This window comes from Sodiomyces alcalophilus (genome assembly GCF_042370955.1).
Source record: "Sodiomyces alcalophilus JCM 7366 unplaced genomic scaffold ACRALscaffold_4, whole genome shotgun sequence".
In the NCBI taxonomy this organism is placed as follows: domain Eukaryota; kingdom Fungi; phylum Ascomycota; class Sordariomycetes; order Glomerellales; family Plectosphaerellaceae; genus Sodiomyces; species Sodiomyces alcalophilus.
In genome coordinates, this window is record NW_027263535.1 from 1,927,213 (window position 1) to 1,950,648 (window position 23,436).

The following is a 23,436-nucleotide window of genomic DNA, read 5'->3' on the forward strand; positions in this document are numbered from 1 at the left end:
TTCGGGCTCGCCATACCATCAGAATGATTAAGACGGGTATGGCGCGCTATGGTACATCATTTTCGTAAAGTGGGCTAAGACCAGTATGTACAGCACAGTACATTGAAATGGCCCAAAAGATACGGCCGCTGTCGACCCAAATCTGGGCTTACCAATACTCGCAGTCACCAAGTAGTCACCAAAGTCGAGGCCAGCTTGGGGATTGTGTCATCGGTAGCCCCTCGTATCCCCAAGTATCTCGGTACTTCCATTACGCAGAGAAGATACATGGGCGGGGGTCTCCGACATGTACGGCTCTCCACAGTAACGACAGTACCCACTCATTTACCCGATTGTACCCACTAATTACCAAACAGGTATCGCCAAGTCCTCTCTCCCGACAGCACGGCTGGTTTCTCCGGACCCACCGCCCCACCCTCGATCGATGACCCACATCAGGACCCTTGCAAGCCGAGCGGGAGCTCCGTAGTCGACTATGGCTTTCTATCGCATCATACTGGCGCATTATATTAGCCGTCGACTGTCCCATTTCTCGCCACCGTCGCCATCTTTTTGCCATGCCACTCCATCACCTCTCTCCTAGAACCAAACGTCATCATAGCAGCATGTTGTTCTCACACCCACTCAACATTGTGCAGAACTCACAGCAAACTTCCGCCCAAGAACACCCATCACAACAGTTCTCTTCGCTGTCCCAGCAACAGCAGAGTCTATATCCACAGACCATCGGATACCCTTCTTCGACTCTCGATCAAGCATACCACACTGATCCTCCGTCTCTATCATCATCACCATCTTCGACATCCTCACAACAGGGATTCCATCATCTGTATAATCTGGCATCGCAACACTCCGTGCCAAGCTCGGGATTCGACACTACCACCACCACTTCGTTATCCGCCCCCCGAAGAAGTCAGGCCGACTTTGCTTCCAAGTTCGGCATCTTCGAAAACAGCTTGGACCAACCTCCCGAGCTCATGCCATCGGACCCTTGGTCGCTCGGTGTCCAGCAGTACGGTCCCAAGGCGTTCGGCCGCACGTCGTCACATCAGCGGGAGTCTTCCCTCTCGTCCCTGGGGTCGACGGGCCCAGCGTCGCCGTACAACGCCAGCACCGCTAACCCGCAGATCGCCATTGACCCGGCCAGCGATGGCTTCAACGACATGCAGCAGATGCACGAGGAAGCAAACCAGTACTACGACCTGGCCAAGTCGTCGTTCCCAGCACAGAACGGCGGCATGTACACCACCAACACCGGCTTTCAAAATCTGAACAACGTCGAGCACCCCGAGATGGGATACCCCCCGACAATACCGCCCATGCAGAGGCCGAGGACCGATAGCAGTACGAACAAGGGCCTGCTCCCAACGCCCGAGTTCTCGACGACGGGCCACAACCGCTCGCAGCCAGGGTCGGTGGCGAGTTCGTCCGTCGGCAGCGACTCGCCGGCCACGCCCACGCTGGCCGGGGTCGGAGAGGACAACGCAAACCAGAGGAGGAACAGAATGAGTAAGTCGGCCCTGTCGTCGCCGACCATGGTCCTCTGCAGCACGCTAAATGACTTCGACACAGACGCATCGTTCCATCACGACCCGCCCAAGCTCGATCGTACCATGACGGATATCTACGGCGACGAATTGTACCACCCCAATTTCACGATTACGTCGTCATCGTCGCCGCAGCAGAGCCACGTGGCCATGTCGCCGAGCAGCGACGTCTTCTCGCGGAGGATACAGGCGGCCAACACGCAGCATCTCAGCGCGGCGCAGTCGCCGGCCAGTTCGATCGTGTCGAGGGAGAGGTCGCCGTTCCGGCAGGGTTCCCCGATGGCGCAGAACGTGGAGCTGAACACGGATTACAGCAACACGATGCCATCGACCCGGTTCACTTTCAAGTCGGCGCACCAGATGAGGGAGAGGGAAAAGGCGCAGCAAGACGCGCAGATGATGAGGCAGCACATGAGCCAGCAAAAGTCGGAGCAGGAAGCGCCCAAGACCATCTCGCCCAAGGATGCCATTCTCGATTTCCCCGAGGACTGCAACTTTACGCCCCTCTTCCCCCAGCCGGATACGAGCTTTGGCGTTATGGACCAGATGACCAAGATGACGCCGCCGGACGACCAGCTCTCGCTGTTCCAGAGGAACGGGGGCCACCATGCCAACAACAATGATGTTTCTTTCTCATTTATGCAACCCACCACCTCCCAGATGCCGGAAAACGTGCAGATCCCGCAGCATTATCCGTTCATCGCTCAGCCTCGACAGCAGCAGCAGCAGCAGCAGCAGCAGCAGCAACGACTGCAACAGCCACAGCAACAGCAACAACATTTGCAACGGCAACAGCAGCAGCAGCAGCAGCAACATAATTCTCCTGCTCATTTTAGATCTGTCGACTCCAGCTCGCCCAGCGCCGTGGGAACTCCCACAAGCACATACCAACCACTTGCCAGCTTGCCAAAGCCCGCGGGCGCTTCGGCCGACGGGGGCACTTATAGCTGCACATATCACGGCTGCACACTCCGGTTTGAAACACCGGCACTCTTACAAAAGCACAAGCGGGAAGGCCACAGGCAATCCCAGGGCGCGGGCGCTCGCCGGACAGAGCATGGTTCCACGCCGGGCGAGCCCATCCCCGACACGCAGGCCGGCCCTCACCGCTGCGACCGGATCAACCCCAGCACTGGAAAGCCGTGCAACACGGTATTCTCGCGCCCCTACGATCTCACTCGGCACGAAGACACGATTCACAACGCGCGGAAGCAGAAGGTCCGGTGTAATCTCTGTACGGAGGAGAAGACGTTCAGCCGGGCCGATGCGCTTACGAGACATTACCGCGTCTGCCACCCCGACGTCGAGCTGCCTAGCAAATACAGGAGGCGCGGCAACAGGTGAAGGGGCGCGCCACAAAGGCCCAATCGACCAATCGAATTGACGCCGGACGTCATGAATGACAACAAGACGACTGGATCATCCATCCGGAGAAGAGTGGGTCGAAGTGTCAATGGCTGCACCCGTCATCTCGGGAGGGGGGACGATCGAAATGTCAAGGAGCAACTCGGTGACACGGTGATCGGCAAGGAATGACGGCGACAAAGACAGAAACATTTTTCCTCCAAGACATTTTTACGTATTCGAGAGAATGATTTCGTCTCTGAGCGGTGGTTCCGAGACCCATTGACGTTTCCCTTTGCCACATGTAAAACCTCACTGCAACTCCGTGGGGGTTTACGGAAATGTGGGGTGACAGGGGGTGACATCATTGGGGGAAACGAGACCCTGAATATCAGCCACGGACCCACTCGAATGACGTCATCCTGCATACCCGGTCCGGGTCGTCGTGGCTGGTCGGGAGAGTCATGTGCGGTTGGGGGCCGACCAGCCGTCAATCACACCCACCTGCATCATCACCAAACGAACGATGACACTTTACCTCCTCCTGTCGCAATGTTTTCGCTCTGAACCGTTCCAAGGGACACTCGGTTACATCACACACACACACTCTCTCTCTCTCTTTCTCTTTTCTATACACACCCTTATCCGATCATCTCGATCTTCAAAGACGACGTCAATCCAAGTCCGGCTCGCGCTGGCCTGTACAATTTCCCCAAGCCTCATTCAACCTACATCATACCTTTTTAATTAGACGACTCCACTGGGTTCAAGGGAGTTTTGTACAACCAGCGGTTTCTTTCCAAAAGTCATTCCCGGTTTTCTCTCTCATTACTTGTTTTTATCCATGCTTATCATTCAACCCAAAGAAAATCACTCGGGAAGAACGGACATTTGGGCTGCATCGGCGCCAAAAGGGCGACCAAGGGGAGACATGAACGGGGAGAAACAACGCATGAAATGACGACACGAGGCTTGGTGGCATGGGAAATCGAATAAGAATATCATGTTATAGAACAGCGAGGAAGGGGTTCGTCATTTTTGCTTTGTTTGTTGTCTAGCGAGCGTCTCTTGTTTTATACCACGCTCGCTATGAGTTGTTATGTCTGCTTTTTTCTTTGTCTTTGTCTTCACTAAGCATTGAGTGCTGTTGACACGCTGGCGTTTGGAACGGTTAGCCTTGGTGGAATGAATAGACTCGTGGCCTGCTTTGGCCTCGCAACAATTTTATCTGCTCCCTTCCATCGTAATATATTGTGATGCGTCCTTAATTCCGCCGGCATAAAATGAATCACGAAATGTGTAAAAGTCCCATGGAGATGCATTCAGTCGTCCTGTCTCAGAAAACATTCATGTGAATTTCAATATCCATCAATTTCCCTTTTTGTTACTCTAAATCCCGGAGATTCTTCCGCTCGTCTACCAGGATCATCTTGCAAACAAATCATATGCTCAGTAGGCAGTTTTCCCGCTTTCCGCTTTCCGCTTTCCGCTTTTCCTTTCCTCCTTACTCCCCCCTTTCCCAAGCCACACTCCCATCACATCCGAATGTCTAACCGTCTTCTGGCCTTTATCCATGGAAGGGCACCCCCGGAACGGGCTCCCCATTCACGGCCGCCCGCGCATCCACGTAGCGAGGGACGATATCCGTCCACAATTGGAACTGCCAAAACAGTTAGCAAGACAAGGCAATCAAACATCAAACTAGGGGAAAGGGGGAGGGGAACCCACCTGGTACCACCCCTGCGCGGCGAGAACTTCCGCTCCAGGGATCGTCTTCCATCCAGCCTCCCCGGCCATGCCCATCACCGCCGTGTAGCGCGGCTGGTACGCCATCTCAATGAGCACGCGCTTGTCGGTCGGAGGGCTCTGAGCCGACAGCACCGCCGTCAGCGTCTCGCCCACCGACGGGTTGATGGGCTTGTCCGCCGGGATCGTGCTGATAATCACCCTCGGCGTCGACGGCTGCGCCGCCACGTCCGACGGGCTCCGGAGCACCTTGAGGTCGTAGTCCTCCGGGAACGACGCCCGGATCGTCTCCAGCTTCTCCTGGTTGCGCGCGAGCAGGTAGATCGGCCCGTACCCGAGAGACTTGAGCGCGAAGATGGCCGCCCTGGTCGTCCCGCCCGACCCGACAACCATGCCCGACCCGCGGTTGTGAGACGGTCCCGACATGCCCGCCGATTTGAGGCAGTGCACCATGCCGCTCCAGTCCGTGTTGTCGCCCAGCAGACGCGGCTGCTCGCCGTCCTTGCCCGGGAGCCGGACGATGGTGTTGACCGCGCCGATCACCTTGGCCGACTCGGAGATTTCGTCCACCAGCGGCATGACGTCCAGCTTCAGCGGGATCGTGACCGACGCACCTCCGAAATCAGCCCGCCGCGTGAGCTCCCGCACCGTCGGCTCGGCCTGGTCCGTCTCTACCGCAGAGTAGCTGTGCGGCAGTCCGGTGAGTTGGAAGAGCGTGTTGTGCAGCGCCGGTGACCTCGACTGGGAAACTGGGCTTCCGAAAACATAGAAAGAACGCGCTTCAATGTCCCCGAGGAGCCCCAGAGCCTGGCGAATCTCCGCCGCCGACATCTGCCCGGGGGCAGCCTTGAACGGCAAGTCGGCATGGGAGACGGGCGTGAGGAATCGGTTGAGGACGCGGCTCAGCTTACCCGCCGCGCCCATGTTCAGCGCAATGATCGGGGTAGAATGCGACGCGAGCATCTCGGCCTTGAACGCTGCCAAGTCGAAATTGTCCTGCATCGTCCGGGCGACGCCCACCAGCTTGATCACGTCTCCCCATTGCAACGCCTTGTTGTAAAAGGGGATCCAAGACCCATTCTTCCACGACAGGTTGCCCTGGGGATCGTGGTGCGACGCCACGATGCGGGACCGGTGCTTCTTGTCCGCCACTGCCTGAAGAATCTTCTCCGGCCACGTCATCTCCAGGTCGATAAACTCCACCCCCATGCGGAGCGCGACCTGGTAGAGAGCGAGCGCCTGGTCATGGGCGTCATCGGGGAACCGACCGCCCTGGGACTCTGTCCGCAGCGTGAAGATGACGGGGAGCTCCGCCGCAGACCGCAGCAGCGCAATCTGCCTCGCCACCGACTCGGGGTCTTGGTCCTGCAACAGGTCAACCCGCAGCTCGACAGCGTCCGAACCTACGACCACCTGCGGGATGACGTCGAGCGCGGCACCGACGTCGGGCACCGTCAGCGAAACGAAGAAGCTCAGGTCCTTGCTCATGGCCTTAGCCGCCTTGGAGTCGTCGCCGCAGACGGCGTCGACGAAGCACCGGAAATCCGCCGGCATGTCTCGCGACTCGACCGAGTCGGCCGCATGGGGGCTGAAGTACTGGAAGTTGCTGCACTCCTCGTAGAACGGTTTCCGGCGGAGATAGACGTCCTCAATGTCCTCCCGATACGCAGGGCGAGTCTTGTCTTGGAGAAGATACTCGACCACTTGCTTGGTATCGCGGTGGATGAGCAACACACAGCCGCCCTTCTCTCGGTATGCGTTGAGGAGCTTGCGCGCCTCGGGCGACTCGACGATGCCGCCGCCGCACGAGAAGACGTAGCCGTGTCCCTTGTTCTCCATCACATCCTGCAGAAGAGCGAGCTCGTCTTGCCTGAATCCTTCCCAGCCCTTGGGACCGTGGATCATCTCGGGGATGGACATGCCCGCCCTCGTCTCGAGTTCCTTGTCGAGATCGATGAATGGCCGCTTCAGGAGCTCGCCCATCCAAGTGCCCGCCGTCGTCTTTCCAGCGCCTCTCATGCCAATGATAAACACCGACCGTTGTGCCGAATCCGACGACGTCTTGGTGTCGTGCTCGCTCGGCTGCTGATCAACGCCGTCCAGATGGACCTGGAAGAACTGGGAGAGCGTGTCCCACCAGCCGGGCCACGTCTTACCCGTGCACTCGCGCTCGAGAACCGTCACCGAATGGGGGGAAATGGTCGACAGGACGCTGAAGCTCATGGCCACCCGGTGATCATCGTAGCAGTAGACACCCTCGCGGGGCTCCTCGAGGGTTTGGTAGTTGCGTCCGGTGACGATGATACCGTCATCAAACTCATCCGTCTCGACGCCAAACTTGGCCAGCTGCTCCCTCATGGCCCCGATGCGGTTGCACTCCTTGACACGTTGGTTCGCGATGCCGCTGATCCTGGTGGTACCAGAGGCCACAGCGGCCAGCACGCTCGCGGTGAGGAAGGCATCGGTCATGGGCTCCATGTCGACGTGGTCGATGGCCTTCAGACCCCCAATCGGCGGTCCGGTGACGGTCGTAGACGTTTCCGTCTGCTCTACCGTGCACCCCATGGGCCTCAGAACGTCGACGGCGAAGCGCGCATCGCCCTGCAGCGAAGACGAGCCGATGTTGGGGACCGTGCAGGACGTGCCCGTGATGGCCGCCACGGCGAGGGGATACGTCGCCGAGCTGGCGTCGCTCTCAATGACGTACTCTTCGGGGTTCTTGTAAACCCCAAGGGGGATGTGGTAGGTATGGGCCTCCGTCTCCGACTTTTGGACGTGCACTCCAAACGACTTCATCATGGCCACAGTCATGTCAATGTAGAACTGCGAAATGGGCTTGCCGCCAACCAGTTTCAGGGTGACGGGTTGCTTCGCATAAGGCGCCGCCATGAGGATGGACGACACGTATTGAGACGAAACCGTGGCGGCCAGCTCGATGACGCCGCCCGCGAAGCCGCCAGCGGCATCCACGCGGAGTGGCAAGCTCTTCTCCTGGCCCAGGTAGTCAATCTTGACGCCGTTGGTCCTCAGCGCATCGACAAGCGGCCCAATGGGCCGCACTTGCATCCGAGCATTGCCGGTCAGAACGGTGGAGGAGACATCGGAGGGAGAGCAGAGAGCAACGACGGTGGTGAGGAACCGCGAGGCAGTCCCGGCATTGCCAAGGTAGAGGGCCTCCTTGCTGGCCTGGAGCTTGCCACCCTTACCCTCGAGAGCCAGCACCTCGCCACCCTCTTCCCAGGTATAGGTCGCCCCGCCAAGGAGACCAATGGCGGACAACATGTACTCGACATCGTCGGAATGCAAGAGGTTCTTGACGCGGCACGTCCCCTGACCCAGGGCGGCGAGGATCAATGCGCGGTTAGAGATACTCTTGGATCCCGGTGGGGTGACGATGGTGGAAAGGCCCTTGGGGACGCCGGGCGTGACCCGAGTGGCCGCAGACAGCACGAATCGGATGGCACGGTCCTCAACCACAGTAGCCTTGGGCTCGTAGGTCTTTCCGATGGCCGACAACAGCACAATCTTCTTCTTCGTGCCGTCGTTCTTCTTATCAACGGCCATCTTCTGGAGGAGGACGTCAACGGGGCATTTCTTGCCCGCCGTCAACTTGACCACCCGCTTATCTTGTAGGGTCGTGGGTAGATCGTAGCTCGCGATGCACTTGGCTAGCCGGGCGACGGCATCGGGCCGGAGGACGCCCAGGAAGCGGGCCAGCTCGGCCTCCTTCACCATGCCAATGGCGACGGCCTCGCCGTGTAGTAGCTGCGGGGTCAGGATGGCTTCATAGGCATGGCCAATCGAATGGCCAAAGTTGAGCAGGTTACGCAGGCCGCCCTCCTTCTCGTCGCTGGAGACGACCTCGGCCTTGACCCCCGCAGAACCGAGGACAATGCGCTTCAGGATGTCTCGGATAGGAGCAAGACGATCGCCAGAGGCAGGGTTGGACTTGACGGCGGCAAGAATCTCGGCCGCATTGGCTTCGAGAGCAGTGAACTCGTCGGCGTCCCAGATGGCTGCCGTCTTGATCACCTCGGCCATGCCGTTGATGAACTCCCTCACGGGCAAGGTCTCGAGGAAAGTGAGGTCGATGTAGATGCGAGCGGGCTGCCAGAAGGCGCCGACCAAGTTCTTGCCCATGGGGGTATCAATGGCCGTCTTGCCGCCAATGGAGGAGTCAACCATGGCGAGCAGGGTGGTGGGCACCTGGACGAAGCGAACACCCCTCATGAAGGTGGCGGCGACGTATCCCAGCATATCGCCAATGACGCCACCGCCGAGGGCGATGATGACGGTATCGCGAGTGCATTGGTGTGACAGCATCCAGTCCTCGATATGGGCCTTTGTCTGGCGAGACTTGGACACCTCGCCCGGCGGGATGGCCAGGGAAATGAGGCGTGTCGAATCGGTGGCATTGGCGGCGGTAGCGGCGTCCTCGAACGCTTTCTGGAAGGACGGTACGTAGATGTCGAACAGGTTGGTGTCGGTAACGAGCACGTACGTGGACGATTTGATATTTTTGAGAAGATCGTGACTCACAAAATCGAGCCAGATGCCATGGTCGACGATGATGCTGTCTTGACCCAGGATGGTGATCCGAGTCGGATCAGACCCCTTGGGTCTGCTCATTGTTTGAATGTATACTGGCAGCAGAACTTGTTTCCTTGTTTTTGTTGAATGTGAATGAATGACTGGGCGTTGTAATCGGGGTGAAGTCGTCTCTTATCTTTCGAAGCTTCAAAAGGGTGTTAGTGAGGGGCAGTTCTCTGTCCCACTTCGAGGAAAAAAAGAGTAAGCCCCTCCCCAAAGGTACGACCCCTCTGCTTCCGATTGCGGAGACGTCAGCGGTAATTTGATTGGGAAGGGACTCGGGTTGTGCTTCGTGAGTCGGCGGTGTCGGATAACGGACCGGAAGCACTAGTCCCGTTTTGGCCTCGACGCACGGCACAAAAAGATGTATTAATTCCGGATAATAGTGTCTGCGTCTTTGCTGTGTGAGCATTATGTAATTCTCCCGGTGCAGTCTCAGGTAGGTGACCTGCCCTGAGGACAACCTCCGCTCCCTTGTAAATCACCGACAACTTACAATATAGGTTCTTTTTACAACACATTGCCCACAACTCTGCCTTTTTTTCATACGAAGATCTGTATGCCTAACCGAGTTGAATGAATGAGTTTTTTAAAAAATGATAAGACTTCATTCCATTCCTGCTGTATGAGAAGTGTTATCATGCAACAGCAAACCGGCCGTGACGATTCAGTACATGCCCAGCAAAGCACTCTCCCTGCTGCATCTCGCAATACAAGGATAGGGAAATCGTGACGATGAATGGAACGGTACATCACTTGTTGGGCGAGTTAAAGACGTGACAAGTCATTTGGTTCACGAGTTATACTACAAGCCATGACATGGAAGACAAGTTGATTAATTGAGCAAATCTAGTCTCCAGGGAGAAAAGCTCAACCTGGGACGAGGCACCAAAAACGGAAACAATGGTGCCAAAATCAGAATGGAGAATGACAAAAGACTGGAAATTAACCTCCAGTTAACCCCCAGCCGAGGTTGACCAAAGCAAGGGACAACATGTACAAGGTCGAAGAGAAGGCCGAAGAGACTCAGCCTGAGGCACGATTCAACGCCAAGTTCTTCCAATGATCGCGCTCCGCCTCAAGCTTCCTAATTCGTTCCTCGAGCTCTTCAAACCGCTGTGCCTTGCGCTCTCGTGACTTGCGGGCAGCCAACGTGTTACGAGCACGCTTCATAGCCACCGTGTCGGTAGGGTCGTCGACGATGATGGGAGGCAGAGGCTTATCACGCTTGCGAGAGCCAACACCTGCGACGGACGAGTGTCGGCCAGACGCAGGCGAACCACCCGACTTGCGGCGACTCGAAGAAGAGGTAGTCGTGACCGCGACCTCGGTCTCAACAGGCTTCTGGACAGGCGACGGCTGAGGAGCAGGCGCGTCGGGAGTGGTACTCTGATCAGGGAAAAGAGAGAACCACTGATTGGAGCCCGTATCGAAATCATTAGAGCCGAAGCCAGGCGATACGTCATAGCCAAAGTCGGGAGACTCGTAAAGAGACGGCGAGGTGAGGGCAGTCAATGCCGTCGAGTTGGGTGCTGACATGTAAGGGTCCTGGATAAGCAGGTCCTGAGGCGAAATGGTGCCCACGTGGTTCGAGGCGCCTGGCAGGTCGAAAACCGCGGGAGCGCCCGGGGACGAATAGGCAGTGGAAGCACCACCCTCGAACCCGGTAAAGTCGTCAAGTTCTGATAGCACGTAATTATGTGAGCTTATGATTCCTGCCGCTCCAAAATGCTGGTTGTAATTACCTGTAATGCTCATGTTGGCAACCGACCCCGTTTGTGGAATGGATGTGCCTTGTGAGAAAAGTGGAACAGGAGGACGAGATGGATGACCGCGATGCTGCGGAGCGGCGGACGATGCAGGAGCTGACAAGTCGTAGGGCTTTGCAGCCTGATGCGAGGCGGATACGTGATTGTTACTAGCTGGTGGTGCGGGAAACCAGGTAGGTTGGTGGTGCTGGAACTGAGCTACTTGACGGTTGCCAACGGCGGGAGAAAAACCTTGACGATGCTGTTGTTGATGATGCGACGAGTGGCGGCGCTGAGGGACAGTAGGGACCGCAAAAGTACTGTCGGATTGCTTATGTTGCTGGCTGCGTGGAGCGGGCTGGTCGAACAAGACAAAGTCCTGTTGTTGCTGGTGTTCGACTGGTTGTTGCGCGGATGATGCCGGCAGGCTGGGGGTGCTGGAGGGGAACCATGTTGATTGGGAATCCGTTGTGACGACTGGAAGATCCAGTGTTGTAATTTTGTTAGATGTTGAGAGAGGAAGCTCTGAACGATCCGAAAATGTGCCTAGAATGGAGACACAAGAACAACTGAACAGTTGTTGCTTTAATACATTTTGGCGGTTTTGAGAATTGCTGCTGTGATGTGGTTTGTGGTGTAGTGTTTAGGGTTGAAGAAGAGAAATCAAAAAAGAGAAAGGAAAAGAGAAAAAAGGCGGGGATAAGAGGGATTTTGTAATTTTTATTTTTCGTTCTTTCTTCCCACAGGGCAAGGTTTTGGACCGACCGTATTGGCCTCAGGGCGCAAGAATACGCTAAGCCACATTCCAACTGGAGGGGGAAAAAAAGTCTTCAAAGATCCACCCATTCGGCGTCCCAAGAAGGCAGTTACATCAGCCCACAATATGCAGAGGTACTTTTTTGCTGCAAGTATCATGTAAGAATACCCGCTCGGTTAGTCTCAGCGGGTATAGTGGATTTGCAGAAGCCCCTGCCACCTGGAGGTCACGAAGTGTGTGTGACCAATTGCGTCAGCCGCTGCTATGACTCACACTTGCTAGCGCCAACCAGTGCCCCACTATCCTCGGTGTGCTGGAAACGGGCAAGAGTGACCCACTGTTTTGGACCTGGTCGGTGGTGTACAGTAAGCTGAGCATTGGCTCATGGCAATGGACGTTGACCAGGAGTAGGTCTGCAGCTTTGCTTGGTATTATCTCGTATTATCCCTGGAATTCAAAGTGTCTTGGGACGTGGTGAGGCCAATCCATTTTTTGACGATGTGGTGATGTTTGTTGCTACTCTTTTTCGGTGTTCTTTTCGTCACTGTCGTATTATTAACCCCTCTTTCTGCACGGAGGACGGAGGTGTGGAGTGTCAGTATTCGCAAGTTGAGGGAATTATCCGTCTTACTTCGTACTTCGTACGAATAGATTCCCAATGCGACGCCCGTCAATGGCTACTTGGTCCAATAGTCACATGTAAATTACAAGGGAAAACACGGATAGAAGATAAACAATGAATTTAATGCAAGAAGAAAACAAAAGGATCACGATTCTTACCTTCCTCCCCTTCAAGCTCTCTGAATTGGCCAATCATCCCATCCATTGGAAACATTGAAAAAATGACTCACTTACGAAGTCCGGGGGGTCAAAATGAAGCAACGGCATGCTCATGCCGTCGATGTGGCACCGCGCGGCAAGATCCTGGAGAAGCGGACTGGGACCCGCACGAACCACCAACCACATGGTATTCTCCCCCAGCGCCCGACCTCTCCACCAGATACGTTTGCGGGGGATCGCAGATTTGACTCAAGCAACGATCAGGAACTCAGGAACCGGGCAAACATTGGATGAGGTCTAGTGAAGATTCAGAGCTGGGCTTCATGATGCTTGTGACTTCACGGTCCAACCTTGCCGCAATATCTTTGACTGCACCCACGAGAAAACAATACAACGGGACTCAATCCATGGTGTCATGTCATGTTTGAATTTCCCGTGCTACTCCTGATAAGTCATATCATATAGACTGAGCCATGCTTCGATGATGGGTTCGCAGATGCTAAAACGCAGTTAATGCAACTCAATAACACCTCTTCGCCCTATTTGATACCCCTGGTATTCCTTGAAATGACTGTGAGGAAGCCAAATAATCAATGGGCGAGCTGAACCGCCGGAATTTAGCAAGCACTGCCCCTTATTGGAATGAGCATCCCATGCTCCTGATCACTCTAGGTGTTATGTTTCATCCTCCCGTCCCATTGTATCCAAGGCCGTCTCAACTCGCGACGTCCGGTTGTTTGCCCTTCTCCTGACGCGAAGACATGACCTGTTCACGAGAGGGAAAGAGTCAGCGAATCCCGAAACCACCGTGTTTGCTTATCAGTACTTACCATATCGTCAGCTTGTGGGGGTTTATTGACCGAGAAGTCGCCGACCTCTCTAACCTCGTTGTCAATGATATCTTTGGATCCATCGCTGAAGCCTTGCATCAGGGAGACGAAGCGCGAATTCTTCCACTTGTCGCCCTTTTCATGGGCGATGGCCTCCAGAAGCTGTCTTGCCGCCTCTGCGATATCCGATTGGGCGGGATTTTTTGTCTCCGTGTCTGCGGTGCTGGTAGTTTGGATGTCACCCTGTGCCACTGCTGTACTGGGGAGCGAGGAGGAAGAAAGTGCGTCAAGTGTGTCGTTCCCGGCTAGGATGGGTCCAGAGTTGACTTGGGCAGTATCTTCCAAGTTCAGAGTCGACACGTCAGGGAGAGTACGAGTGTTGGTCATGTCACTAGCAGTGGCATCTGGACCGAGCGAAGACTGCGTTTCGGGAAGACCAGCCTGCTCACCAGTTTCCAGTTGTTCGACAATCGATTCCGCAACCGTGTTGATATTCTCCCTCGCCTCTTGATCCTTGGGGCCATGAAGTCCCATCCACAAATTCATTGCATCGTCGAAATCATCCTCAGGGGCCGGCACGCCCCGAACCTCCGAGGCAGAGGCATTATTGCTGACAACGGGGTTGTATGAGGCCCACGTCTGCTGCGGCATCATGGGCGGAGGTGCGGGATAGTGATATGCGGCAGGCACGAAAGGATTCGGTCCGTACTGGCCAAGAGCAGACGGGCCTCCAATGGCCGGTGCCTGACTGGGAGCAATCGCAGGACCAGTGGCAGCTATGTTCGGAGCCAGCCTCTGAAACTCATGGGCCCAGGAAGCTACCTCAATTCGACTGGATGCTGGAGAAAGATGGGCTTGCGGGTGCTCGGTACCTTCCCGGGCTTCGAGCCCCGAAAGACGAATACCACGTTGGGCGGAGTGATCGCTGTGCGCCTCCGGGCCATGTCCCGCAAAGAGACTCGGCGCGGGGAGACTTGGCCCATTTAGTGCGCTACCAGCCGTAAAGGCCTGGTAGTTGGCGTTCGCCTGTCCAGAGGCAGCGCGAGCATTTGACCGGAAGGTCTATTTGAGCGGTTAGGTAAGTCAGGGTAAAGACGGGAAGCAGAGCTGCAGACGTACCGAAGGTCCTGCCGCTGCAGAGCCGTGGAAGCCGTGGACGACTCGATCCTGTTGTAGACTTCGATCCTGAGAGCCATACTGAGAGAAGTTCTTCAGTGGCGTGGAGCCTCCACATGTGTCTGCCATGGTGTCTCAAGATGAGGCGGGTGTAACGCTATGTAGGTCGCCTGGGCAGGAGGTATGAATATGCGCGTATTTAGTTTGTCGAATTCCGGGAAGTTCCAAGTCCAGCGGTATCATGAAATGAAAAGTTCTGTTTAGAAGAAGCAGGGCAGAAAGGAGCAAGCTCAGGTTGACGTGGGGGTGCAAGGCAGATGAGGGAGGGTCGGGATTCTGCGGTGCTCAGTTATGATAAGAGAAAGGGTCCGCTGCCCTGTGTTAGTCGCATAAGTGGTTGCATCTATCGGCCTTTGTATTGAAGGCATCCTTGAGTCCACGGATCGATGATAGCGGACGACCATGAAGTGGTTGCGGTCGTTCACCCACAGTCGCGATACTCAGTCATGTGTAAGTGGCGGTTCTATGGGTCTACCTCGGCCTCGGCCGGGAAAGGCGGATGACGGGACATATATGATCCGAGTTGGGCGGACAATCCCAAATCCGACAACATACAGTGTTAACACAGTATGCATAGCTACTTCATACGGCGCCTTGGACCGAGGTACGAGCAAGCTGGCCGGAGCATGCAAGTCACCTGAAGGAGCATCAAAGCCAGTATCTGAACGCCCTTCACCACTTCTTCACCATCTTCTCGCCTCGATTTTCTTCAACAGACTACAGCTGTGGGCGCTTGCTGGCAATAGCAAATTCGCAGCTCTCTTTAGTCTTTCGAGGAACAATCAGACTCGTAGAGTCTCTGCCTCCCGCCTGTCTAGAGCGCAACCATGGTGAGCAAGTGCTGCGAACACCAGCTTGGGAATTTCAATGAGTAGCCTGCTTGATGCTAACGGTTGATTCTCTGGTCTAGGCAGCTGCCCAGGTCATATCCAATTCCGGCCACGATGACATGATTGTGAGCGAGCTCCCCATTCGAATATCTTTCCATTATCATACATCACCAGCAACAACAACCTCCTGTCGCAGCGCCATCCCACTGTGACCCTACTGACTGCTGTCCTTTTGTCCTTCTTTCCAGCACGATGCCGTCCTCGACTACTACGGCCGACGCCTCGCGACGTGCTCAAGCGACCGCACTATCAAGATCTTTAAGATTGAGGCCGATTCGCAAGAGCTTATGGATACACTAAAAAGGGTAGGATAGGAGACGTGTGGCCCCTCAGGAAAAAGAAAGAAAAAGGAGACAAATATAAGGAAACTCAACGGACAAGACCCTTTGCTGACACGGACCTGGCACCGGGCCTACAGACACGAGGGAGCGGTGTGGTGCGTTTCATGGGCGCACCCCAAGTACGGCAACATTCTGGCCTCGGCAGGCTACGACGGCAAGGTGCTCATCTGGCGGGAGCAGAACGGGTGGCAGAAGATTTTCGACTTTGCGCTGCACAAGGCGTCCGTCAACATCGTCTCGTGGGCGCCGCACGAGGCCGGCTGCCTGCTCGCCTGCGCATCCTCGGACGGCAACGTCAGCGTGCTCGAGTTCCGCGACTCCAACTACGACCACACCATCTTCCCCGCCCACGGCCTCGGCGTCAACTCGGTCTCGTGGGCGCCGGCGCCGGCCCCCGGCAGCATCGTCTCCGGCGGTACGTCTACCCCGGGCGTCGGATCCTCGCCCCGCCGCTTTGTCACGGGCGGGTGCGACAACCTCGTCAAGATTTGGGCGTTCGACCCGGCGACCCAGTCGTACAAGCTCGAAGGCGAGCCGCTCACGGGCCACACCGATTGGGTGCGGGACGTGTCGTGGTCGCCCACGGTGCTGCAAAAGTCGTACATTGCATCCGCGTCCCAGGACAAGACGGTGCGCATCTGGACGTCGGATTCCTCGTCGCAGGGTCAGTGGAATTGCAAGGTGCTCAACTTTGACTCGTCCGTCTGGCGCGTGAGCTGGTCTCTTAGCGGAAACGTCCTTGCCGTCAGCGGCGAGGACAATAAGGTCACTTTGTGGAAGGAAAACCTCAGGGGAGAGTGGCAATGCGTCAAGACCATTGAGGAGTAAAGGGGAGGGGAGGACGCGGAGTCGAGTCGGGGAATGTCCTTTGGTAGAAGGGAGGGCGAAGTGCACATTACACGAGCAGGGCGTTTGGCTGCAGTCTGGGCTTGTTATGTTATTATCCCGGGTAATGACAGACATGGCTCAAGCTTTTTGATTTTCCCGCAATATGGAATACCATAAGGTCGATGATGAAATTAAGCCATGTTCCCATAGCCACTCCCTTCCAGAAAGAGCCCCAACCCTCTATCTCTATGCTCCAATGGCGAGAAAGCCGAAGGCTAATGCTACCAGGGAAAACTATTGACCTGGAATCTCCAAGGCAGGCGCCGCGGCGGGAATGGAGACAGGTGAAGGCGACATCTCGGACCCCGAGTCCGACGACCTCTGGAGAATAAAGACCTCGCCGGTCGAATCGGAAGTCACGCAGAGCCTTGTTCGTCATCCCATGCAAGGCCAACGGGACGGAAACAGCCGGCGGCACAATCGGCGAGGTCCTGGTTGAGGGCTATGCGCTTGATGCCAATGCCGGTGTCTACGACGAGTAGGCCACCTCTAGAATCGATGACCAGGCTTCTCGTTGGGTGAGGCCCTGTGCAATCCGGCGCTAAGTCCGCCCATCTACGGCAATAGGGGGTTTGTAACTGGAGTCAAGTTGTTGTCGACAAATTCTCTGGTATTACCGTATCGTAGCAGGATTATGTAGATGGGCGTTACAGGTGTCGTTTGACAATAGGTCGCGGCGGGGAAGAGGCGTTGTTTGGCTGACGATACGGATACGAAGTAGAACGCCGTCCCGGAGAAGTCGCAAAGCCGTTTCATGCGTTTAAAAGCAAACGAAGTGCAGGTACAACGTAGAACTTCATTACGCGTTCAGTGCCCGGAAAGCAAACCGACTTGGATATACTGGATATATGAGAACGTGGGTGTTGAGGACTAACACGAAGGGGCTCTCCAGAAGGTTGGGGACACGATGAGCACAACCGGCCTAGAACTTGGCGAGGCAAGAGACATACTCGCGGAACAGCAATAAAGCTATGTGGAGATTATAAAGAATCAAATAAACGAAACAGAAATTGTAAAGGTGACGCAAGTAAATGAAGCATTCCATCTGCCTCAGAATGTAATCCTCGAGCCCAGACAGTCGCCCTAAAGCAACTGCCTACTCCCGCCGTAGAAAGCAACAAAAGGTGAAGATATAGAGTGGACTGGTTGTGCTGAATGGAAGAACATGCTGCCCTATTTCTCCTTTGCATGATGAATGACGCCAATCCGAGTCCATAGACTTCCTCGAGGGAATGAGAAAAGGGTTGCCTTGGCCTGATGCCAGCGGAGCGAGTCGAGCAGGAAGCAAGAGAAGAGAAGCGCTTGCGCAAATGAAACTCGTAATCAACGCGGGAGTTCCCTCGAACCGGTTGACTGAACGAAACGTCCACCATCGCCTTTCCCCGTCCTTCAAAAAAACAAAAACAAAAAAAAAAATACCTCCTCGTCACCTCAGGTCGATGACGCTCATCTCCAGCGTCCAAACGCGCCTGATCCAAACCTTGAGCTTCCCCGGTACGCCCTCCACGTTCTCAAGCTCGACGCCTTCCCACCAGCAGCGCCTGGCCGGCTTGCGCCAGAAGAGGAGCAGCTTCTGCGCCATCCCCAGCGCGCTGCTGCTCATTTCGTTGCCCCGGATGTCGCTGCGGAGTCGTGCAAGCGCAAGACTGCAGATGACTGCCTTGTTCGGCTCTCCCGCCCGATGTCCCCACAAGTCATCATGGTTGAAGCCTCTGTGTACAGTGAAAAGCCTCGTCAGTAATCTTCATATTGGTTCCATCATGCCTGGAGAACTCACCCTGCGGTCAACATCTCAATGAGATGGGCTTCCGTCGTCCCCGGTTCATCGCTGCGCTTCAGACCCGAAAAGATGCCTCCCTGGTTGAGCAGGGCCCTGCCTGCCGCCCCCTTGATCTCCATCATCTCCGCCTGTTGGACGTCGGGCCGAGGCGGGATGACGTAAAAGTCGAGGTCCTCCCGCAGCACGATGATGCCGGCCCTCCTAGACGAGTCGTCTCGCGCGCCGAGTTGATCGACGGGGAAAGCATCTCCGTCCTGAGACGTGCTGCCGGAGCTTTCGGTTGGGATGGTCTGGGCTACGTCGCGGAAGAAACCCAGCATATATTCAAGTGATGCCGGGTCATACTAGAAACGGGCGGTTTAGCAAGCTGCGCCCCCAGAACATGTAGCAGTGAAAAGGATGATGACAAGTTGAGGGTGTAGCTTTTGAAAGACAAGAATAGAAAGAAGAAATGAGAAGGGCAATAACAGGGAAAGACTAAAGAAAAGATGGACTTACATCAACCGGAATGGCATCTCCCTCCCCAAATCCACCCATGTGACCCTCAGCAAATAGGCCATTTGGGAACAGAGACAAAAGTACAAATTCGGGCAACGTCAAGAGCTCGTCGCGAGATAACACAAACCTCGTTCCTCTTTCGGCCTCAAGTCAGTACATACTACCGTTGCTAGAGTCACCTGCCTAACGCGCGGGGGAGAACGCAACTCACCGAAGGTCCATAGTAATCGACTCGTCCGCGCCGACATCTGTCGCCGTATTGTCAGCTCAGTGTCGGAAAGAGAGGAAACAATCCCATAAATAGTTCACTTGCCTCCGAGAGCATTCATGGGCGGACCACCCTGCTGCACCTGGGTGATAAGGCTCGAGGCCCCACCGGCGGACGCCATTATAAAGGAGAAAGAGAGGAGAGGACTGGGCCCCTCCGAGTAAGCAGGCGGTGGTTCGACTTCGTCGTCCTTGGAGGCAGACTCTCCCTTGGTATCCCGGGGAAGAGCGCGCTTGGTCTCAGCAACGGTATCCTGGAAGGAGGAGGGTTGCGCGGCCGTCTGGGAATCCGATGGACCCGGGGCTGCGGGCGCGTAGGCTGGTGCTGGCGCGGCTAGTAACGGCGGCGCAGAGACGCTGGCTGTCGACTTGCCGAGTGGCGACCTCTCCTGCTGTTCGGGACAAGGGCAGCAGCCGTCCCCGAAAGGTCCGTAGAGAGACGAGAAGGGCGGCGGTCTGGAGGACGAGGCCTCGGAGGCTGGGTATTGCGGCGGCGGGGATTGGCCGCGGTCGACCGACTCTTGCTCGTGGAGACGGAGACCTAGTTCACTGTCCTCTTCAACGCTGGTTCTACGCCCCGCGGACTCCAACTGCCCGTTCCTGGTCTCTTCCGCGTCTGGCAACGTGGTGGCGGCGGGTGGGTGGTGATTTAAGAGAGAGCTCGGGGATTGCCTTGCGAGGGCAGTATGTTTGGATTTCGACTGATTCGTAGGTAGTTGCGCTGGTTGGGAATCGGAGCTAGTCGTCGCTCATGTCCTGGAAGGAAGGAAGAGAGGAGGAGGAGGAGACGGGACCGAATAGAATGGCAAGGGGTTGGATTTTATGTGCTCGGGTAATTGGAAAGATAATGTAGTTTGGTTGCAAGGAGACGAGATGGCAGCGTCTAATGCAGAGATGCCTGTTAGCTAAGCCGTGTCCATCACAGGCCCTTGGTCTTGATACTGCTGACTCACTTGATTGTATTGATACGAAAGGCCCCCTGAAGATCACGAGAAATAGCGCCTGGTGAAGCCTGGTGATGCTGGGGGACAATGTTAACCATGGGGGTTGATGAGGAGATGCGACAGCCCAAGACACGCAGCTACGGTGTCCAGGGGGACAAGTCGTAGTACCGGAAAGTACGTACCTCTTTGTAGCCCATAGAAAAGCCAGGAAATTAACTTGGGCTGGTTAAGCGCCGGTAAAGGACGCTAATAACGCTAGCCGTTTTTGGACATATAGCATATAAGGGGTAATACATGGGGCCGGGAGCCTTGGCTCTGTCAAGTTAGGTACCATGTATGTACACAGCTTATGAGATGCGACAAAAGTCCTGTACACTGTGTATTTCATCAAGAGGCACAACTTGGGAAAGTACATGATGCAAATGAGTTACTTCGTCAATGACAGGTAGATGGTCCCCGTCCCCTAAAGTGACTTGTGAGGGACCAACAGCTTCGTAGATGCCCCCATCATAGGGATTCCGTTTCCCATCATCCCTGGAAATACTATTCTTCGTCGCTACTATCACCAAAGATGGCCCTAAACACCTCATCGCTTGGCCTCTGGTTCTTCGTAGCATCTGTCACCGTAGCATCTGTCACTCCGACCTGTACGCCAGCTGCTTCCGTGGTCTCCACAGAACTCGTCTGTTTCTGTCCTCCAACCCCCAAGGGCCCCGTCGACACAGCCCCTTGATCAACACCATACCCATGCCTCTTATCCTGCCATGCGTCCAGCAGAAGAGGGCGGTTGACGGGCGTGTCATCAGCCGTTGGCTCCGGTTGCACGTGTTCGGGTGGCCGGACGTTGAAGCGTTTGCACAGCAGCCGCGTCGGGTAAAAGTCTTGCACCGACCTCGTCATGTGCCCAAACATGCCTAGCTTCGCGGCCTCCTCGGCCGCGTCACGGGGCTGCGACGGTGCCGGCGTGTTTGATGTGGAGGCGTTGGCTCCGGACGCGTCTGCCCCGCCGGCATGGGAGGTGGTCGCAGACGCCGTGGTAAACCGAGTTGCCATGAACCCTGCCATGGGCTTGAACAGCTGGGCACAGCTATAGAATTCTTCCAGTTCTCTGGTGAAGTCTTCCTCCGTCATGCCCCCGGGCCTCAACGGCAAGTCCATGCCAAACCCTGCCGCATGCTCCAGGTACCGCCTGAACCGGGATTGCTTCGCCTCGTTGTCGGCATAAGGACCCCTGCCCCCGTGGCCCCTGCTGAGAGCAGCAACAGCGGTTTCCTTGGCCAGCTTTGGGAGTCGTTCGAGTATAGCAGCCGGGCCCTTCTGCTGACTAGTCTTGTCCCCGGTTGTCGGCACCTCGCCCTTGGCAGGGGGTAGGTTTGCCTTGCCGGTGACCGCGGCAATACGGTCTCGTGCTGAGGCAGACATGAAGTCGAAGACCGACTTTCCCGGTAGTTGGGATTCGCCCAGAGCGGCTGCGCGTGTCCTAGGATCGTGCTTTATTGTCTTCATGGTGTTGTTGTTGTTGACACTTTGAGTTTTTGAATCCATAGCAAGTTGCTTCTTAGACTTCCAGCCAGGAGGTATGGACGGTGGAGGGTATACCGTGCCGGAGTCCACAACTCGAGTACCAGTACCGGATGAGTTTAAAACAAAGCCGGGCAATGGCGGACGCCCATCGCCGCATCTTCGCGAACTGGTGGTTGACCTGGCGGCTGGACGTTTCGAGACAAAAGTCGGCTTCAATCCTAGTGCTGGGTTTGCTGTCATGGACTTGTTTGACGCCTTTTTCTTCTTCGTGCCCCCCAGCGTTCGATTATACGAGATGCGTGGGCCCATCGCATACGGGTCCTCGTCGTCAGACCCATCGTCGTTTAGTATTCCAACGCCGATCCCCCCTCGCTGAATCTTCTTCCCGGTCTTCTTGTTGGTCGCCGAGAGGATGGCCAAAGGGGCACTGTTGTCGTTCTTGTCTTCATCCTCATCTTCGTCGTCGTATGCGCTCCTCGCTCCCGTCGGTGCTCGAGAGCTCGCCAGCCGATCTTCCCCTTGGTGGCCCAAACCAGCCCGACCAGACTTCCTCTCTATCGTAAATAGTGGTATATCGTCCGGTGCGAATAGGTAAGTGCCCGATGCAGCCGCATTCGCGGGAGCCGCTCCGTCGTGGAGTCTCGCAGCTCGTCGAACCTTGGGACCGATCCCCTGACCGTCTTTCCATCCCATCTTCCTGAGGAGTGTGAAGCCCATGGTGTCATCCGAGGGGCGCACCAGACCACCTAGGCCCCGGGGCTGGGCACCGTCAACACCACGAGCCCCGATACCAGCAAAGGCATCAGCAGCCTGGATCTTCTGAGCTTCCTCAGCATCGGCAAGGTCCTCCTCGTCCATGAAGTCTTCGGGGCGCTGTTGAACAGCATTGGCGTCATCTTTGCGGCGCGCCGTCCGACTGGACACAAAGGTGGCCGGCGTCCATCCTTCTTTGGATCCCACGGTATTGAAGTATCCCGCACTCCACCCACCGGTGAAGGCGCCATGGAGGCGGCGTCTTCCCTTCTCGTCTCTCACATCCTGCAAGTGCAGGGGAACGTAGGTGCCATCGTCGCGCTGGTGATCGTCGGCGGGGGGCAGAGGGGTGCCATACGAGACGAACGGCGCATCGGTCGCCCGAGAATCTGTTTCGTATGTCGTGCGAGATCGTTTGTAGGAGGTCATGGGGCACAGAGACAAAGTGCTTCTTGTATCGGCCCCAGTATGTTGCTCTCGAGGATCGTGATGTTCTTCGGAAACCAGGAAGGCGAGAGGACAGAGCGGTTGAGGTACATGGAATGAATCAGAGACGAGAGCAATGCACGAGGAAAGGAGCGGAATAGATTCAAAGAAGCCGGTGGACTGGATTAGGAAATATGGTTGCTATGGTGTGCGCCGACAATGATCCCAAGGCAATGCAGTGCTCGTCAGAAAGTAGGACGAAGACGACGGGAGGGAACACCAAAAGGAATATGGGGTTTATCGATAAGCAGCTGTAGCGTGAGGTACTGTACCTTACATAAGGTAAGGTACCCAGCTGTGTAGGTACCTTGGTCGCCAGGTTACCTGCCTGTGAGAAACGGTTGCAGACGTTGATGGCGACTTTTTTGACCCAAAATGGCTAATAATTTGGAAATATATCCTTGTTTGTCCAGAGTTAGGCGGTACATATATCTACAATATAATTTAATTACTAATACAAGTTTCCTGCAAAGTCTTGAAGGGGACAAGTTCAGACCGATTGTTTTGCAATCCGTGACACCAGGGCAAGTGAATGGCATTGCCAAGC

The 23,436-nt window shown here is 55.8% G+C and overlaps 7 protein-coding genes across 7 annotated transcripts; 2 read left to right on the forward strand and 5 right to left on the reverse strand.

The window, feature by feature from the left end:
• Nucleotides 1-605: 605 nt before the first annotated feature.
• On the forward strand, nt 606-2,891 carry ACRALDRAFT_2042121 (uncharacterized protein; the record flags this gene model as incomplete). The annotated part of the gene is made up of 2 exons (XM_071021215.1): nt 606-1,509; nt 1,573-2,891. The coding sequence occupies 2 exons, from the start codon at nt 606-608 to the stop codon at nt 2,889-2,891; spliced, it is 2,223 nt and encodes a 740-aa protein (XP_070874881.1).
• Nucleotides 2,892-4,458: 1,567 nt separating this feature from the next.
• ACRALDRAFT_2104468 (uncharacterized protein) lies at nt 4,459-9,266 on the reverse strand (the record flags this gene model as incomplete). The annotated part of the gene is made up of 2 exons (XM_071023187.1): nt 4,459-4,551; nt 4,620-9,266. The coding sequence occupies 2 exons, from the start codon at nt 9,264-9,266 to the stop codon at nt 4,459-4,461; spliced, it is 4,740 nt and encodes a 1,579-aa protein (XP_070874882.1).
• Nucleotides 9,267-9,998: 732 nt separating this feature from the next.
• On the reverse strand, nt 9,999-11,623 carry ACRALDRAFT_1064160 (uncharacterized protein). Its single transcript, XM_071016913.1, has one exon. It carries the CDS (start codon nt 10,983-10,985, stop codon nt 10,254-10,256), a length of 732 nt encoding a protein of 243 aa, XP_070874883.1. The 5' UTR covers nt 10,986-11,623; the 3' UTR covers nt 9,999-10,253.
• A 1,152-nt stretch (nt 11,624-12,775) lies between these two features.
• Nucleotides 12,776-14,945, reverse strand: ACRALDRAFT_1076696 (uncharacterized protein). The gene is made up of 3 exons (XM_071018529.1): nt 14,462-14,945; nt 13,343-14,404; nt 12,776-13,278 (listed from the first exon to the last, which is right to left on the reverse strand). Exons 1-3 carry the CDS (start codon nt 14,585-14,587, stop codon nt 13,228-13,230), a joined length of 1,239 nt encoding a protein of 412 aa, XP_070874884.1. The 5' UTR covers nt 14,588-14,945; the 3' UTR covers nt 12,776-13,227.
• Nucleotides 14,946-15,167: 222 nt separating this feature from the next.
• ACRALDRAFT_1043084 (uncharacterized protein) lies at nt 15,168-16,815 on the forward strand. Its single transcript, XM_071015298.1, has 4 exons — nt 15,168-15,348; nt 15,429-15,473; nt 15,597-15,712; nt 15,827-16,815. Exons 1-4 carry the CDS (start codon nt 15,346-15,348, stop codon nt 16,575-16,577), a joined length of 915 nt encoding a protein of 304 aa, XP_070874885.1. The 5' UTR covers nt 15,168-15,345; the 3' UTR covers nt 16,578-16,815.
• A 1,248-nt stretch (nt 16,816-18,063) lies between these two features.
• ACRALDRAFT_2042126 (uncharacterized protein) lies at nt 18,064-19,304 on the reverse strand (the record flags this gene model as incomplete). The annotated part of the gene is made up of 5 exons (XM_071021216.1): nt 18,064-18,349; nt 18,415-18,761; nt 18,916-19,051; nt 19,127-19,163; nt 19,229-19,304. 5 exons carry the CDS (start codon nt 19,302-19,304, stop codon nt 18,064-18,066), a joined length of 882 nt encoding a protein of 293 aa, XP_070874886.1.
• A 1,188-nt stretch (nt 19,305-20,492) lies between these two features.
• ACRALDRAFT_2122668 (uncharacterized protein) lies at nt 20,493-23,051 on the reverse strand. The gene has a single exon (XM_071023848.1). It carries the CDS (start codon nt 22,830-22,832, stop codon nt 20,670-20,672), a length of 2,163 nt encoding a protein of 720 aa, XP_070874887.1. The 5' UTR covers nt 22,833-23,051; the 3' UTR covers nt 20,493-20,669.
• Nucleotides 23,052-23,436: the final 385 nt, after the last annotated feature.

What these genes read in the sequence shown, in the direction of transcription:
- ACRALDRAFT_1076696 (XM_071018529.1), bottom strand. Translation starts at nt 14,587, where the DNA reads ATGGCAGACACATGTGGAGGCTCCACGCCACTGAAGAACTTCTCTCAG. An exon ending in CTGCAGCGGCAGGACCTTCG is followed by an intron (nt 14,405 to 14,461) that starts GTACGTCTGCAG and finishes CCGCTCAAATAG; the next exon opens with ACCTTCCGGTCAAATGCTCG. An exon ending in CCCCACAAGCTGACGATATG is followed by an intron (nt 13,279 to 13,342) that starts GTAAGTACTGAT and finishes TCTCGTGAACAG; the next exon opens with GTCATGTCTTCGCGTCAGGA.
- ACRALDRAFT_1064160 (XM_071016913.1), bottom strand. Translation starts at nt 10,985, where the DNA reads ATGAGCATTACAGGTAATTACAACCAGCATTTTGGAGCGGCAGGAATC.
- ACRALDRAFT_1043084 (XM_071015298.1), top strand. An exon ending in CCGGCCACGATGACATGATT is followed by an intron (nt 15,474 to 15,596) that starts GTGAGCGAGCTC and finishes CCTTCTTTCCAG; the next exon opens with CACGATGCCGTCCTCGACTA. An exon ending in CTTATGGATACACTAAAAAG is followed by an intron (nt 15,713 to 15,826) that starts GGTAGGATAGGA and finishes CCGGGCCTACAG; the next exon opens with ACACGAGGGAGCGGTGTGGT.
- ACRALDRAFT_2122668 (XM_071023848.1), bottom strand. Translation starts at nt 22,832, where the DNA reads ATGACCTCCTACAAACGATCTCGCACGACATACGAAACAGATTCTCGG.